The sequence below is a fragment of the Miniopterus natalensis genome, chromosome 1, assembly GCF_054644295.1.
Source record: "Miniopterus natalensis isolate mMinNat1 chromosome 1, mMinNat1.hap1, whole genome shotgun sequence".
Taxonomy (NCBI): domain Eukaryota; kingdom Metazoa; phylum Chordata; class Mammalia; order Chiroptera; family Miniopteridae; genus Miniopterus; species Miniopterus natalensis.
Window position 1 is genome coordinate 141,413,941 of NC_142081.1, and position 19,403 is coordinate 141,433,343.

General features: G+C 35.4%; 1 protein-coding gene across 1 annotated transcript in view; it reads left to right on the forward strand.

The window, feature by feature from the left end:
- The window catches only part of TACR3 (tachykinin receptor 3), a 41,738-nt gene that overhangs the window by 19,622 nt on the left and 2,713 nt on the right, over nt 1–19,403 (forward strand). The window contains exon 3 of the mRNA XM_016223584.2: nt 1,786–1,936. Within this exon, the coding sequence (XP_016079070.2) occupies nt 1,786–1,936 (151 nt within the window). The remainder of the gene's footprint in view (nt 1–1,785; nt 1,937–19,403) is intronic.

The following is a 19,403-nucleotide window of genomic DNA, read 5'->3' on the forward strand; positions in this document are numbered from 1 at the left end:
TCTTTTAAGAAGCCTGATTGAAGGGAAAGGAGTCCTGGTGGGTTCTTCGTTATGTTCTTTTGTTTTAATACAAAAGAAGTTTAAACACTAGGTTGGAAAGAAAATAGGAATGCTACATGATAGAATTTGATTTTTCATATTTTGGACCCATTTTAAAAAAGAAAAGAAAAGATGAAATATGGCCATTTGCAACAGCATGAATGGATCTTAATATGCTAAGCAAAATAAGTCATAGGGGAAAAAGTTAAGAACAATATGATTTAACTCATATGTGGGACATAAAACTGAAAGCAACAAATGAACAAACAAGACAAAGAAACAAAACAAAAACTCATAGACACAGACAGCTATATGGTGACTACCAGAGGGAAAGGAGAGTGGGGAAAGGTAGTAAAGTTAAAGGGGGTCAAATATGTGGTGATGGAAGAAGAGTTGACTTAGGGTGGTGAACACACAGTTCAATATACAGATGATATATTATAGAATTGTACACTTGAAACCTATATAATTTTATTAACCAATGCCACCCCAATTAATTTAATTAAAAATTTCTTTTAAAAGAAAAGCAAATGGAAAAGAATTGTACAATTTATTTGCATTTAGTTTTTTATTCTGATCCTTTATATTTTATTTCAATATAATTCTTATTTAGTGACTAATTTTTCCCTTTAAGAATAACAAATAATACAAATATAATGGTTATTTTTTAATGAAGTCATTTGATCAAACTCTGCTCTACCAAGAGTCCAAATTTTTAAGAAACATTAGAAGCTTTTACTGAAGAAAAGCAAGCAGAAATTATTAAACTGTTTTCTATCCATTATTACTAAAAAATCTTAGTTGTATGATAAAATAAAATTAATAATAATAAAATTTCATTCTTTGTTGACCAAATCACTTCCCATTCCCATTACAAAATTTTTTAAAAATCCCACAGGTATTTGAGAATGTTAACATTCCAAACTCTTTAATTACTTTAAAGCCTCTTAAGACCTTGGAAGCCACACAAAAGTTTATACAAACTCCAGTTGGGTTGTTATATTATTGGCTACCTTCTATTCCTCCCTAATTGCCTCCTTATAATTTCCATTGAAAGCTATGAAATCCTAGAATTTAGTTTGATAATTCAGAGCGTCATCACTTTGTTGTGACTGAGACATCTATATATTATTTACCAAATGAATAATGCAATCAAATGTTCCCTACGTTTGGAAAAATACAAGTAAATGTCTTTATCTGATATTTAAAATCACAGTGAAATAGCTTGTGAATTCAATGAGGCTCACACTATGTGGTAACATTTTTTTTCATTCAGATGAAAAACAACATTTCAAATATGAGTGATGCCATGGGGATATATAGAATAGTTTTACAAAGGAGAAAACATCTGTCACTTGATTAGTTTTAATCTGTCGCATCTCTTTTCCTCTGATGATACATTTAATTAGGTTAGCTCAACAATTACCAAGCAAAGGGAAAGCATTTATCCTGAACCTCTAGGCAAGGGGGTAGGGAGGGGGAGGGGTGGCTGTAATTTAAATGAACACTGCAGCTCAGCTGTGTTTTTCATGTATAAAGATTGACAAAGATCAACTGGTAGCATTGGGACAACTGTAGATGACAATAACAGTATGTTCATGGATTTGTGAAATGAAGACTTAGAGAAAATGTGGAAACATTCTTTAGCATTTTCAATTGTGATTTAAAATGGAATGAATTCAAATTCCCACTATTTCAACCCAATGCGCTCTTCAGCATGTGTGTTTTTCTTTTTTTTAATTTCAGGTACCATATTATTGTCATTATCCTGGTGTACTGTTTCCCATTGCTTGTCATGGGCGTCACATACACCATTGTTGGAATCACTCTCTGGGGAGGAGAGATCCCAGGAGATACCTGTGACAAGTATCACGAGCAGCTAAAGGCTAAAAGAAAGGTACTGTTCCATGTAATTTACTTAGCATTTCTGTAAGTTGTGGCACATCAGAGAGGAAGAAAACCTGCTTAGGGCAGTTTAATACTGTATAACATGATACGATGCTTTGCTGCTTTTATTTGTCTTGTCTTGTTTTCATCCAATTTTTTTTACTTCTTTTTTGTCTTCTATAAGTTACTGATCATGTGCGATTTCAGTCTGTGATAGAATAGTCACTTCCCTACAGAAAGACTTTGTTTTTAACCTTGTTCAGAGTATTCTCAATTACTCCACAAGAAACTTCTAAAATTTCACTTTAAGTGGAGTGTTAGTTTACTATATTTCTGCAGTTCTAGCTATGTTTGTCCTTTATTGAACAGAGTGCCTTGGATGTCCTCTATAATCTTCCAGAAGCTTCTTTGATTCCAAGGATGGCATCTTTCTTAGAGTGTGTTATAATTTCCTAATATCCATTTATCTATCCCTCCTTCCTTCCCTTCCTGACATCTCTCCTCGCCCTCTCCCTCTCCCCCCATCTGTTTTCTGCATAGCAATCATATATATCTGATTAAAAGATGAATGTTGCATTAATACCCTTCTACAACTTATTGGTGACATTATAAAACCTATTTCTGAACATTCACATTAAACAAGAAACCCTTTAAAAATGATTATGTTGACAATTTACTAGGATTTTTGTTAAGATTTTATTCAGACTACCATTATGTAACTCAGGGAATGAAATTTTTGATAAATCTGTAGAGTTAAAAAGAATCAGTCATCTATTCCATCTTCCTTTCTCCAATTGATGTGTACCTAATGCATCTGAGAGGTCTTTCCAAGGATAAGAGAGTCATGCTAATTATGCCAATTATTATTTATTTTATTTACAGTTCATTTATTTATGTAGAACTACCAACTAATTGGATACTTCCCTTAAAAAACACTCAACAATTTTAAAATCCCTTACCTAAAACACTCACTTAACAACAATCAATTAGGTTTTAAAAACAAACATAGAAAATGGATTCCATTTTCATACTAATATGTTTTTCTTCTGTTATTGACAAACAATGGTAGACAAGACTTATGTTTGGTTAACAATTTATTGTGATCTCTAGTATAAACACAAAGTACACATGAACTTTTCCACATCAATTTACTCTTTCTGCCTGTAATATATATAATATAGGTAGATATAGATATAGATGATATAGATATATATAGATGATAGAGATGATAGAGATGATAGAGATAGAGATAGAGATTATAGAGATAGAGACAGAGATAGATAGAGATAGATAGATATAGGATGATACAGATGATAGACAGATATATAGATGATATAGATATAGATGATATAGATAGATATAGATGATAGAGATGATAGAGATAGAGATAGATAGAGACAGAGATAGAGATGATAGAGATAGAGATAGATAGAGATTATAGAGATAGAGACAGAGATAGATAGAGATTATAGAGATAGAGACAGAGATAGATAGAGATAGATAGATATAGGATGATATAGATGATAGACAGATATATAGATGATATAGATAGATATAGATGATATAGATATATGAGATGATAGAGAGAGATATAGAGATGATAGAGATAGATAGAGATAGAGATGATAGAGAGAGATAGAGATATAGAGATGATAGACATAGAGATAGAGGTAATAGAGATGATAGAGAGATAGAGAGATAGAGATAGAGATATGTATGTATCTATGTATATAATGTTGTTTTCTTTCTCTTTTTAAAAAACACTTTAAAATGAAGTACACAAACAACCAAATTATGCTTTTAGCATTTAAGAAAGAATCCTAAAACTAGGAGAATTTCAATAACTTGGTCGTCTTAGTAAACAGTTTCTCTTTTGTAATTTCAACCCTCATTTTGTAACATGTTACTCATATTGAAAGATGCTCTTTGGGGAGATATTTTCTTATAGCTATATTTTAGGAACCATCACATTAAATAACTTATGTAACATTCTATGCATTTCAGAATAATTTCTACCTTTCTATTACCCACTTAGTTTCCTGTCTTTTGTTTCTTATTGGTTTAGGCATCTTTTTTTTTTTTTTTTAACAGTTTTTCCCTGTTCATTCCTAGACAAATTAAAATAAGCCTAGTACTTGTAGATTATAGTTCTTTTATCTTCATATACATGTAATATTTTTCTAGCATAAAAATGAAAATTTAATGAACGTTCCCTTCTATATTTGCACCAAGTCCCAGAGGGAACAAAAACACGAGGGAATAGTTCTGCCTTTGCCTGTGTGTAACTTATGAAAGTAAGGCATAAATATTTCCTTATGATTTCATTACTTTACAATTTTAAAGTATAAATATCAGTTTAAATTGAGAGTGTGACCCTCCTAGAATATTTTTTAAAAGTAACACATTGACATTTTACAGTCTATATGTCTTTCTCTCAGATTGTGTTCTAGATTGAAATAATACAAAATGACACTTATGTTATGGACTTCTTATAATAAATTAACTTGTCCTTAGGGTTCTTTCACAGTCACTTATTGGTATAACTGTGAGTATCTTGAAAGTAACACTTATTTTTTTCCCAAATATTTAAAGTTTCAAAATATAGCTAGCCCTTCTCTTAATTTCTTTTTTTAAAGCTGAAATTTAACTATTGTCTGGTATGGTTTGGAATAGGGTTATTTCTAGTAATCATGCTATATTTATATTTTACTATGCCTACTTAGGTCAAAGATATAAATCCTACCCTGCTGGGCCATTTAATTATGTGCTCTCTCCTAGAAAATACATCTTTGAAATTACAGATTTTACTTCAGAGATAAGAGATTGTTGATTACAGTAATGCAAATTTATTCTGACTGCTGGGAAAAACAATAGCTCCATGAACAAGGCTGAACCAGCCTCCGAGCAATAAAGAAGAGTGAATGTTGATTCAGCTCCCAAATACACATGAACTAGAATAAATAAAAATTTAAGTCAAATCACTGAGAAAATCTTTGCAACTATTGAGAAGCATTCCCTCCATTTATCTTTCTCCCACAATCTTTAGGAATTGTGCTTAGTTTCCTTTTCTTTTTTAATATATCTTTGTTAATTTCAGAGTGAGGAAGGGAGAGGGAGAGGGAGAGAGAAACATCAATGATGAGAGAGTCATTGATCGGCTGCTTCCTGCGCCCCCCACTGGGGATTGAGCCCGAAATCCAGGCTTGTGCCCTGACCGGGAATCGAATCTCAATCTCCTGGATCCTAGGTTGATGCTCGACCGCTGAGCCATGCCTGGCCAGGCGGGAATTTTGCTTAATTACAAACTTTGGAGATTAAGTTCTTCAAAGAACAGCCAGTAGAAATAAATTACATGTCTGTTATACAGAATCTAGCACATCTAAAAAGTAAACTAATATGAAACTTTCAGATCATTAACCATTCCCACTTGATCTTTGCATATGTCCTGTCTAAGTATGTATTTAATTTGGAAATAATACTAGTGGGTCTAACCAGCACTAAATATAAAAAAAAAAAAAAAAAAAAAAACTAAATAAATTAATTGAAAAATAAATTAATACCTCTAGAAATATCTTCTTACTATAAAAATTAGACCATTAAACCTGAAAATCAGTATTAAAATTTTAGGGTTCCAAACAGTTTACTAAGCTCTAAGAGAGAATTTGTAAGATTGACTAACAGTTGAGTCACATGTATAGAACTAGACTTTCAAAAAAATGTTAGCAAGTACATTAATAAACTCTCTTATATAATGTATTTTATAATGTCAAAGCACTTTGAATACCTCATAACATAATGAAAGATATCTTCAATTTATAGCAAATGTTCTAGGTTTTTAAATCCTGTATGTTATGTAGCCATTGGCTTTAAATATGTCTATTTAAATAGGTCTATTGGATTAATAATGTCCCTTTAACATAACAAAGTGGTTAACTTAAGAATCCCTGCACTTTAAATAAGAATACCTTCAGACAGTGGCAAAAATATAAAATATCAACATCGCACAATCCCCAAGGCCTTGACTAAGTTAGTGCTATTTTTTTGTGGTAATTGCTTAATATTTTGCCAGCACCCTCCTTCAAGAAATATGTACAGACTACTGTCAGATTGATTTAAAATGCTTTTGAAGTTCAAAAAAAAATCTGTTCTAGAATGATAGATCTTATCAGAACCTAAAATTTCATAAGTCCCTTGCCTTATGGCTATTCTGGATTAAAATCAAATGCAATATAAGGAAGAAATAAGTAAAGGGTGCTAACAGATCTCATATTTAGGATGTTTTGGTAAAATAAATCAAATATCTCTTCAGATTTTTTCAGTCTTGACAATATTATCCTAAATATCTGTTTCCTAAATATCTAAAAGTAAACGATAGATATTAACTTATAAGCCATTGAATGTTTATTTGAATTAGAATCTTATCTGTAATTCATATATCCATACCGCTGCAATGTGAATTCAGGCAATTGAATATATTGACTGGAAACAGTCTCTTAGTAGGTGTGCCAAGTTCAAATGCTCGCTCTGGCACATATCTTGAGCAATATAATATATCTGAGCTCCAGAGAGGCTACAATCCCTATACAGTGAAATGAGAACCATAATGCATTCTCAGGTAGTTGCAAAGAGATGAAATGAGGCAATACATGTCAAGCATTTCAAATAGTGCCCAGCATATAGAACTGCAAAGGACTGGTGACTGCCCTTAGCCAGTCTCTTATCCATTAAATTTTCCTGCCCATGATTCCATTATACATCCTGACTTCCTCTGGAATAGTGCTGTCTAATGAAGTTTCTGCAATAATGGAAAGATCCACATCTGCACTGTTTAATATGGCGGCTATTAGCCACATGTAGCTAAATACTGAAATACTATTTCTTTTCTTGAAATTTTTTGATGAAGGTTAATCAAGACAATGTATATGTTGAAGTGCCTTGTGTCTAATGCTCATAAATATGCCATTCCAGTCTGCACCTACTTTTGTATTTACGTGAGACAAAAATAAACCTAGTTATGATCACTAGTAACAAGAATAATGCTTGTGGTAGCTCTATGAAAGCAACTAGCATTTATTGTGCCTATTAATATGACAGATACTTGATTTAGGTGTGTTAAGTAGATCAGTTGAATTCTGACAAGCGCACAAGGAAGGCACTATTGTTATTTTCATTTTACAGATGAAGAAAGAGTAACTGAATAGGTTAAGTAACTGCCTAGTCTATTGAATGATAGCAGCATTTGAATCCAGAACCTCTGATTCTAGAGAATGTGTTTTTAACCTCTATATTACGCTGATCATTTCTGAACTTCACTCAAGGGTAGGTGTGGGGAAGTAAATAAGATAAAGTAATTCCTTAGTTATTTTTCTATTTGTTTAATTACCAGTAGTACAGTTGAATTATATTATTGTATTATTTGTAGATATATTCTGACTTTAAAGGCTTTTGTATATTAAACTAATGAAAATTGGAAAATTTTAAGGAAAAATTATTTTCTAGTACCAGCAATCAACTTAAAATTTATTTCCAGTACCAACAATCAACTTCAAACTTAATCCTTAAAAAATTATTCATCAGGAAACTGGGACTGCATGCAATTACCAAAATGAGGAAAGATCTATTTTAGATATGTAAAAATCTGCACTAATATAAAATCTTTTTTATTATTAAAATTTGTATATCCCTTGATAGTTTGTTTTGTTTTTGTTGAAATGAGTTTTTAACCTAATATAGCTCCCTTTAATACATACTAAATAAAACCAATACACAAAACCCCTTAACAAATTCTCCTTAGTTAATATAACACCCTAAAGCAAATGGATATTAATTAATGGTTTTGCCACCACTAAAATCATTCCATAATCTCTGCATCATCATTGCCAAATATCAGTAGACAAATATAAATCTAATTGGTTTTTTGCATCTAGAGAAAATCTAGACTTATTAAGCCAAATAAGCACAACATGCTGTGTGTGGCTGAGAGAGAGAGAACATCTCTTGTTCAAATCACCACTTTTCTCTGGGTTCAGTCTTATTTGTAAAATGAGAAGATTGAACTAGATTACCTCTAAGTTCCCTCCCAACTATAGATATCCATGATAGAGATTCAACAAATATTTAATTAACATCTAATGTGAATAACATTATGTTTCAAGTAAGTAGAGGAATCTGGTTTGGATCCCAGGCTAACATTAAAGTCAAAGAAATAATCCATTGTCTTTTTATAACCTTTTATACAGTTAAAGTACATTATAGATAATGTCAGTAAAAGAGGTTGGGGGGGATAACTCTTAATACCAACATTCAAACACTTTTTTGCTTTTTATACAATGTATACTCAATACCTAAATTTTAAGAAAATAAGTTCCTTTCATAAACTAAGTCCCTCTGATTCTATTGTCCATGTAACTCACAGTACATCCCGCCACCTTTGTTTATCTATGAATAATTCATTCATAATGGAGTAATCTGATTTTATATTTTTATTTAATGCTAAAATGATTTTATATGGAATCTCTTATCTGAAACAGATTGATATTCTTAAATGTATTATTTTCTTTGTTCATGATCTTTCAGTGCAGCTTGTAGACAAGATTTTTGTCAGAATTATTTTGACGTTCCCACTTCTTATCTGATAAAGTAAATTGCCAGAGACTTTTGTCTCTTCCTGGTCCTAAGACTAATGCCCATTTCTACTTGTTATCCTTACTCTCCTATTTTACTTTGAGTAGTTTTTACTGTAAACTTAAATAGTTTTAACTAGGCTTTGTGTAAATACATGGAGTATTTACCATGTCTACAATAACATATTGTCTAATAACCGTTTACAATTCTTTGATTTAAACCCTACAACTTAAAGAATTAGAAAGCTCCCCTGTGAGGCCATCCAGACCAGGGCTTTTGTTTGCTGGGAGTGTTTTTATTATTGCTTCGATTTCATCAGTTGTTATTAGCCTGTTCAGGTTTTCTGATTCTGCCTGATTCAGTTTTACCTAATCTCACGCATATGTAGAATCTAATAGACAAAATAGGCCGAGGAACAAAACAGAACAGAGACACAGAAGCATGGAACAGACTGATGAGTCCCAGTGGGGAGGCAGGGGTGGGGAGAGATTAATCAAAGAACTTATTTGCATATATGCATAACCCATGGGCACACACAATAGTGTGGGGAAGGCCTGGGGGTGGGGGGGGTGCAGGGTGGAGGGGATCAATGGGGGAAAAAGGGGGATATCTGTAATACTTTCAACAATAAAGATAAATTTTAAAAATAAATAAATAAAATGAAACCTTATTTAGTAATGAGTTCAAGTACTGTTAGAGTGTACAAAAAAAAGGGAAAAATAAGGTAGTTTAAACTAGGATAAATTAAATGTCCTTAAGAAATGTGGGGCTTTTTATCACAGGTCAGTTCTCAGCTCTATTGTAGAATCCTGAGCAAGAAATGTGCTTTACTCACCATGTGTCCTCAGTGCCTCTCATAATGCCTTCTGGGTGAATAGATGGATGAATGGATAAATGAATGAAAGAATTCGGTTTTATGAATCAGCTACCCTCTCATTTTATACATGAAAAAAAAAAAAGTGCAGTTATGTGATGTGACTTGCTAAAGGTCAAACATCATTAAAAGGGAGAGCCAGTTCTGGAATTGAAGCTTCCTGAGTTCTGACCTGGTTCTCTGCCCCTCATCCCTGCACACACAGGAATGACTGCAGTGTGAATTTTCAGGTTAAGGTGAACATCTTAAGAAGTATATTGATAATCTGAGGACTAAAAATGAGGTTTACTTATCTATTGCTGAATGAATTAAACTGTTCTTGAAAGTTTTCCTTATTTCACTAAATAAAAATATTTTTAGCCCTGCCACAAGAAAAATATTTAAGATTTGCCTTACTATATAGATTCTTGACATAGCATTCCAGTAAACAAAAAATTCTAGTAAGTAAAAAATTTATATTATGCATATACTACTCATTTATAAAATTCCAATTTTCCTTAACATTAAATTATGCTGGGGAAAAAATACCTTCTTTCTTTCATAGAGGAGAAAACTACTTCAGTGTTGTGCAGGACTAACTGTATTAGCATCAAATATAAACAGCCTGGCCAAATAAAACAGATAACTGGTGATAACATCTAATGTACTCCATAGTATACTCTTAGGTTTAAGTGTTCCAAATTCCATAGCATATTTACTAGCCTAACAGATGTTTTCAAAAGCCCTCCATTCTGCGCCAGGCCCTCAGCTGATAACATCTGCTATAAATCTTCATCCTAAAAACAAAAATCCTTCTACCAAAAACCCAAAGAATACACAAAGGACAGGTTTTTCTTTCTCAGTGTCCCTTTGGTTGACAGCTAGGACACAAGGAATGATACATTCAAGGGCTCTCTCTGCTGGAAGTAACCAGTAAAATATACCTGATTAAATTAGCCATTTCAGTTACAGAAGCTGCTATGTGAATTTCGATGGATAAGCATATGGCTCACCACGGTTAAGCAACAGAATACAAATATGTTATACTTCATGGTATCTGCCACATATGACTTAGAAATGGATGAGGTGATGAAGTGGGGGAAGGTGGAAAGAAGAGTCTGTTACTTTGTTAGAGATGCTACAGAAAGTACCACAAACTAAGTACATTAGAAACAGAAATTTATCTTCCTGCAGTTCTGGAGGATAGGAGATCAAGGTGTCAACTGGGTTGTTTTCTTTTTTTTATATGTATATCTTTTTGTTGTTGTTGTTATTTAAAATATTACAGATGTCCCTTTTTCTCTCCAATGACCTGTTCCACCCCGTCCCACCCCCCTCCGCAGTCCCCCTCCCCACCATTGCCTGTGTCCTTGGGTTCTGCATATACGCATATAAATTCTTTGGTTACTCTCTCTCCCTCCACCCACCCACCCTCCTCCATCCCTCTGACATTCATCAGTCTCATCTATGCTCCATGTCATTGAATCTATTTTGTTCATCAGTTTATTAAGTTCTTTAGATTCCACGTATAAGTGAGATCATGTGATGTTTGTCTTTCGCTGCCTGGCTTATTTCACTTAGCATAATATTCTCCAGGTCCATCCATACTGTCCCAAAGGGTACGAGATTTTTCTTCTTTACACCTGCATAGTATTCCATGGTGTGAATGTCCCACAGCTTTTTTATCCACTCATTCACTGATGGGCACTTGGGCTGTTTTCAGATCTCAGCCATTGTAAACTGTGCTGCTATGAACATAGGGGTGCATAGATTCTTTCTGATTAGTGTTTCAGGATTCTTAGGATATATTCCTAGGAGTAGAATCACTAAGTCAAAAGGCAGCTCCATTTTTAATTTTTTGAGGAACCTCCATTCTTTATTGATGTCAGAGAAAGGAAAGGAGAGGGAGAGAGATAGAAACATCAATGATGAGAGAGTCATTGATCGAGCCCACAACCCGGGCATGTGCCCTGACCGGGAATCGAATCCTGATCTCCTGGATCCTAGGTCGATGCTCAATCGCTGAGCCACACCAGTCAGACGGGCTGTTTTCTTCAAGGTCTCTCTCCCTATCTTGTATGGCCGTCTTCTTCCAGGGTCTTCACGTGGTCTCCCCTCACTGTTTGTCTGCATCTTAATACCTTCTTCCTATTAGGACACCAGTCTTATTAAATTAAGGTCTACCCATATGACTTTGTTGCAACTTAGTCAGCTCCTTAAAGACCTATCTCCAGATACAATCACATTCTGAAGTACTTGGGGGTTAGGACTTTAACATATGAATTTTAGGGGTACACAGTTCAGCCCATAACAAAGTCATTACTTAGGATGTTGGGAAATGGCTCCTATGATTAAATCATTCCCTGGATTCTGGTAGCTTCCTGGAACCAAGGAGGATTTCTGCTCTGCTTTGAAGATGGGAGTTTTTTGGCAAGTGTGAGTGCTACTAATTTAGAAACTAGGGCCCAGCCGGGCGTGGCTCAGTGGTTGAGCGTCTACCTAGGATCCAGGTGATCGGGGTTCGATTCCTGGTCAGGGCACATGCCCTGGTTGTGGGCTCGATCAATGGCTCTCTCATCATTGATGTTTCTATCTCTCTCTCCCTCTCCTTTCCTCCCTCTGAAATCAATAAAGATATATTTAAAAAAAAAAAAAAAGAAACTAGGGTAGTGCCTCTCTCCACTCCATTCTAACAGCTCATCCCTTAGCTGAAAGGAAATCGAGGAAACTAATTATCTGTTTGACTAGGACATTTTCCTTCTCTTTCTGATCCATAGTTAGCAGTTAGCTATTGAGCCCTTTTCACTTTTACTTTCTACTCTACCTCCTTCTTAGTTCCTGCCTTGGAGGAAACAGCTTCTGTTAAAATCATTGCACCTTCCTACTTTTACATAATCTGTGCAACAGTGGGCTAGCATGACACCTGCCCCCCCCCCCCCAACACAGTGCCTGTAAATAGCCCTGACTCCCTTGGTTTTCTATGACAGCCAGTCCCTAGTAATCTACTGTTTTGATTTACCATTTATTTAGGTGGCCAAGATTTTAGCTAACTTCATGTATATTGCTGTTTTTCATTTTTGTGTGTCCTCGACGGAAAATGTGAACTTCAGTGAGGATTCCGCAGATTAGTTCAAAGGGAGAATCTGCCTCTCAGAGCACAGACCCCCTTTGGCATTTCTCACCAAGTGTGTGTCTCCTCCCTGGTCTCCTTTCCACCTTTCCTGCTTGCAGCCCCCTCCTTGACACATTTCTCTGCTCCAGAAAGACCACTCACCCACAATTTTTTCTAGGAAAATTTAGTGCCGCTCCTACCATTCAAACTGTAGCGCTGTTCTTATAATTCAAATAATTCCAAACTTGCAAATGCCCATCGACATCCATTCCCTTTCTCTGCAAACATATCCTTCCTCTAGTCACTTCCACTCTCCTTCAAGTCAGCAGGGCTCATAAGGAGAAAACTAATGCTGCTTTCTCCCACCCCAGTGCTGCCCAAACCCTTTAGGTATGTGAGTCTAATTACTCGCTCTAAATCTTTTCAGATATCTTTCTGCCACTGTTTTCATATTTATTTCATTTTTGACAAGGTTTCAGAGATTTTTCTCTCCTACTTGGCTTAGGTAGTAGATCCCAGAAGGACTATGAGCGTATGTACTTCTATATGCTTTACTCGGTGTATTTCCAAATTTATGGATTTTTCAAATCATTCGTCATCCTCCCAAACCTGCCTTTAAGCTGTTTTTTATTTGAAAATATTTAGAACTGGTGAAATAATACCTTGTGAATGCTTCTTACCTTTTTATTCTAAGGTATTATCCTCAGATTAATTCTGCTTCATTATTTCACCATTCTTCAACATGATCTGGCAGCATTTTATAAATCTCCGAAATAGGAATTTCTAAATCCTTTTGCCTCAGCCACCTAAGCCCAGAGGAAAATGATTGTCACTGACACCTCAAAGAAACACAGACATCTCCACATATGAAATCTGTAAAGGAAAAGAGCTCCCAAAAAAGAACTGAAAATTATGGACAGAATAGTAGTTGCACAAAAAAAGGGACTAGGAGCTCTAATAGTAATTAGAAAAAACAGCAGGTCCTTCAAATGCTACCATGCTGATTAAAAAGCAGAAAATCAATTAGGGGATAGTAATTGTCTTTATATACAGTGCCTCACTGAAAATTGAAAAGTAATTATTGGTGGCCATAGTTTATATGCCACAGTTAATCCAGCTTGAATAAGAATGTTTTATTTTAAAACATAGTTTCATGGAGATCTAGAAGACACTGTTTCATTCACTTGACTGAGAGTACAAGCCAGGTCTCCATCATCACACCACCAGTCTACCTTCAAGCCATAAAATTTCACAAGGACAGTGGTCAATAAATAGTTTTATATTCCTTTAAAAAAAAAAAAAGTTTCACAAGGCATCCCCTGGAACACTTCGCTGCAGGACCTTGGGTTTGTCACTAGGAAAGGCTGTACAGCGAGCTCTAACTCCAGTGCTTGGAGCACTGCTAGGAGAACACTCTTCAGCTGAAGATCATGGCAAATTGGAATACCTACAACTCTCTTAGTAAAAGGATTCAAAATAAATAGATTGGTCCTTTCTCCTGATACAAAAAAGTTAACGAAAATAATTGTTTTACTATATACTTTTTTTTTTCTACTCAGCTAATATAACCTGGTAATTCAGTTAAAAATAATAATTGTGTGCAAAGCAACAGCAACTCTGAAATTATATAAATATATAATTTCATGTGTTAGGAAATAGTTCCTTTTGCTTATGGCAAAATTTATTTTGGTTTGTCATCACAGAGTATAATAGGACAGCCATTTATGTGCCTTATATGTATTAAAAAATAAAATCACGACAGCAAAATGTTCCTCCTGATCTATGCTTCCACTCTTAGGCTATGGGGACTTGAGGAAGATGTGTGCAAAAACCTTGATATTTGAATCCTTGGCTCAAATCTGCCTAAACTCTAAGGTGTCTTATAGGAAGGCAGGAGAGCAATAGAAACTGAGTTGTAAGGTGTAGGGTATTCTTATGCAATGTATTATAGCTGATCCCTAAATAATGTAAGTTGGCTTATTTATTCATGTATTATTTATTCATTTACTCAAAGGAGGGCCATCAAAGGCTGTGTGTATTCTTCTAAGCTCTAGCAAAATGGGGTAAACTAAACAAAACTGAAATGTCCAAGGCCCTCCGAGGATTTGCATTCAGGCAGGACACAGAGGCCCTCTAGATTAACAAAATAAGGACCAATTGTGCTGGGAATGCTGAAGGAAATAAAGTAATATGAAAAAGAATGGCTGCAAGGAGGGTCACCTTTAAACAAGGTGGTAGGGCTTTTATCAGTAAGAAGAACTAAGGCTGAACAGAGCTGGAGGAAGAGCATCCCAGGCACAAAGACCAGGTGAGCAACGCCTGGAACAGGAAAGCGATGGGTGTGGGGAAGGGTCAGAAATGAGAGCCCTGGTGCCGAAATCACCAAAGGGAGTTTGAAGTGGGTGAGGCTGGAGAAGAGGGCAGGAGACATATAACCCAGCAGGAGCTTTGAGCAACAGTAAGAAGGTTTGGTTTTATTTCAGAAAGTCACTTTAACTGCTATTTGGAAGCAAAGTCCAACTACGTGGTTATTGCAACTGTCCCGAGAAAGATCATGATCTTTCTCCCAAGTTCTAGCAAGAGAGATGACAAGCCATGAAAGCACTTAAGACATAGTTTGGGGTCTTGGCCAACAGGATCTGCCTGGGCACTGAAAGGGGCAATGACATGAGGGGCTGCAAAGAAACAGGCATGAGTCCTAAGTGCCCAGCCTTGGGCGCCGGGTGGGTGGTGGGGCCCCTGACTGAGATCCTCTTGGCAGAAAGAACAGCTTGGGGGCGCGGACACGGACACGGGAAGGAGCTTGTTTGAAACATGACATTTCGAGGTGTCTTTGAGACATCCGCCTGTCTGGGGGACAGTGGTAACCTAAAGGGGTTCTTTGGAAGTTTGCCCTCTCATCTGCCACTTGGCTCATTTTCCGCAATGACGCAGCAGCTGCAATAGGACAGAGGGCAGAGCTCAGAGGGGCGTGTGAAGCACACAGGGTGCTGCAGCCCAGGAGAGAAAGACACTGTGTAAGTTCTCTGATCATTCCTAAGACTGTGGGCGTTTCAGTGCTCCACCACCTTCCGAGGACACACAGCTGGCCCGCAGGAGAGGAGACTGCTCTTCCTTTATGATCTGCAGATTTGCAGCACTGAAGACACCACTTTCCGTTTACCTCTACATGAAAGGATGAACAGAGTCCCGAGTTGGAAAAATAAATAAAAACAAACCTTAGGAAAACCAGCTGCTAGAAATAAGACAAAGAAGCAGAGGACCTGAAATAAGCTGTACTTTGTGAACTAAACACAAAAGACGAGATCACTTAATTATGGCATGAGTATCTTGGGACTAAACAAATGATTTTTAAAATTTAAAACTCCGATTGTTGAAAAAGAAGATGTCACTGTTGAGAAGGGAAAAAATATATCAAAACACAAACAAATATACAAGACAGCTAAGGATAATGAGGGGGAAAATAACACAAGGTTAGAGGAGAGGTCTAGAATAGAGATATCAATTCATTCATTTGAATAACCAAGAATTCGCTGTACAGAAGAATGTTTTACTTACATTTACTTTCAGAAGGAGCCTCTTCTACATCTTGACAGCACTGTTATAAGAGAAATAGATACCTATAAGATTTTTAACTGTAACTGAAACATAGCTGGGCACCTCCAAATTGCATTAATTTGTACAAATTGCATTAATTACAGTAAGGTAATACACATAATGCATGTAGCACAGTACCTTGCACATGGCAGGTCTTCAACAAATTTCAGTTTCCCTTTTGCCTTAGGAGGAAACTGTCCCTTGCTTTTACTTTTTAAGGTGCTATTTATTAATTATCTTTTCAGAACAATCTTATTCTTAAAAATATTTTACTTTGCTAGTATGTGGTTAAAATAAGCAGGCCTATAATTTTGACTTAAAAAATATAATGGTCCACTTGAGAACATTTGGGCTGACAAAAGGTATAGAGAAGTGGTAGGGTAGGTGTGGTCCATGGAATGGGTCTTCCAAACATATGCTCTAAGGAGGTGCTAGTCAAAACAGAAGTTTCTTCTCAGATAGAGTTGACCACTTCCAATTCAGGCATTTAAAAAGAATAAATTCTGCCCTGAAGCCTATGACTTCTAGATTGTTTTCTGGTTGGCAGTATTTTATTTCATTTCCTAGACTGATTTTTTTTTTTTTTTTTTTTTTTTACAACCCAAACCTCAAAATCATCTATCCTGCACTAAGCTAACATGGCAGATAAGAACAGCTGCAGGCATTCCAGTCTAACATGTACAGGATACAAAAATCACAGAAAACTCAAAGGTGGGTTTTTTTTCCTTTCAATACATGAAGAAAAGGTGCCCAAAGCTTCTACTCACTAACAGATGACATGCATTTCAGTCTTGCCTGTGTGATTAAAGTGGATTCTTAACTATGAAAAATAGGCAGTATTGCTCTAAGTGCTACCTCACTTGTCCCACTTCTCTTATTCTTCCTACTAATAAGTTTCTGTGCCAAAGATAATGGATGGCTGCAATGTCCGTGTTACCATGGGAAATAAACCCCATTGCCTCAGAAACAGATAAGTCAGCTTCATGAATACCCAATATCAATCTTAAATAAATAAAAAGAAGAAAAGAAAAAGAAAAAAGAAACAAAACATTTAGAACACTTTTTATTTAAGAGTCAAGGGCCTAGCCCGGCCGGGTGTGGCTCAGTAGTTGAGCATCAACCTAGGATCCAGGAGGTGGGGGTTCGATCTCCGGTCAGGGCACATGCTTGGGTTTTGGGCTGGATCCCCAGCAGGGGGCGTACAGGAGGCAGCCGATCAATGACTCATCATTAATGTTTCTGTCTCTCTCTTTTCCTCTCTCTGAAATCAATAAAACTATATATTTTTTAAAAAATTAAAAAGAGTCAAGGGCCTAGGGAAAGGAGAGAATGGGGAGTTATTATTTAATGGGTATAGAGTTTCCTCTTCGCCCAATGTAAAGAGTCCTGGGGATGGATGGTGGTAATGGGTGCACAATATAAATAATATCACTGAACTATACACTTAGAAATAATCAAAATGATAAATTTTATATTATGTATTTTTATCACAATAAAAAAATTGAAAAAAGTCAGGGACTGTTTTATCATATCTCTATGATAAAATAATTTGTACCTAGTTAGATTCAAAGGAAAGTCCCAAAAGTTTACTTTATTTTAGTGTATCTGAAACTATGAAAAACACCGAGTATACTAGATATGAACTACAAAAAAAGAAATCTGACACAGACAGTAGTGTGGAAAGGACCTGGGCGGGGCAGGGGGGATGCTGGGTGGAGGGGATCAATGGGGGGGGGGGGAATGGGACATCTGTAATACTTTCAACAATAAAGATATTTTTTTTAAAAAATCTGAAGTTACAAAAAAGGATTATCATACATATTGCAGATTATTTACCAACCTGGCAACACCACTATTTATCAACTAATATTGCCTTTGTTTGAATCTGCTCAAAATGAAAACATCACCTTCTCAACTCCCTGTTTAGCCCTCAGAAAAGTAAGGTTTTATATCTACCACTTAATCTGCATCTTAATTAAACCATTAACTATTATCTTAGTGCATACAGAAATTAGTTGTATCTTTGCCCCTTTTCACTCAAAGATTTCTATCTGAAAATTTTTTAAAATTCCCCTTTTCAAGTAAAGTCTAATAAGTGAATAATAAAAACCAGATTCTGGGATTTATAGATTAACCTTTTTTCTAAAATTTGCCTTTTTTCATTTAGTTTATAAAGTGTTTTTTTATTTCATTATGGTTGGTATACAATATTGTATTAGTTTCAGGTATACAACAAGGCAATTCAATATTTTTATATCTTACAATGTGATCACCCCACTACTTCTAGTAATCATCTGTCACGGTCAATCAATCTTTATATCAAGTTACAATAAAATTTATGAAGACATGGTGACACCTTCTAATCATCTCTATCCCAGTCTCTCATCTTGCCTACAAATCTCAGGAGTTTCAGGAACTCTACCAAGTTTTCTGCTTAGCATTTATAGCCTGTCTGTGCTAGTGCCATTTTCCAGCATTGGCCCACCCAGGGGAATTGCTCACAGCATTTGCACGTCTATCATTGCTCAGGGTTTGTGCTTCAAAATGCTCCTTCCCTTAACATTTTATGAGGGACATGATTACAATTTCAATGTAATGATTTGAGCATTTCACAAAGCAAGAAAATTTCATTCACCCAAGAGCTTGCTTTTGCATTTATAGAAAACCTGGGGTCCTGAGTTCGCTATCTAAAATCATTCCACAAGATTCTGTGAGCAGAGCCTTAAGGTTAAAATGTATTTTATAGAAATAAATAAATAAAATGTATCAATTTTTTCACTATAAAAGATCCTTTCGCTTAGGATCTTTTAGATTTTTTTAAAGGAAATCTTATAACAAGTTACTAAATGTTTTGCAACAAGGTCATTAAAATCATATATGTGTGAATAATAAGGCATCTGATGATACCTCTGTTCCAGATGCATTTTAACTTAATGAAATTCTGTGCATTCACTTTAATGTCCCAGGTTCTGGACTTCCACCTGATGGTTGGACGTCGCTTTAAAAGACTCTGATAACCTATGTAGCCCTTCAGCTATTGTTGGAAAGCAAGTTCATGCATAGGGAGTTTGTGGTCAGTCTGTATAAAAATATTCAAATAAGCTTTTACATACATTTGCTGATTCTGTATTTAACATAGTACTCTGCACATTCACATCGTCACAGATAGTAATAATATATGGCTCTTTCTTATATTCCACAAATATACAAATAAAAAATAGCAGAAATAAAGTGCAGGAATCTGAACACAGTTCTTTAGGGAAAAATGCAATTTAAAGAATCCTGAGAAAA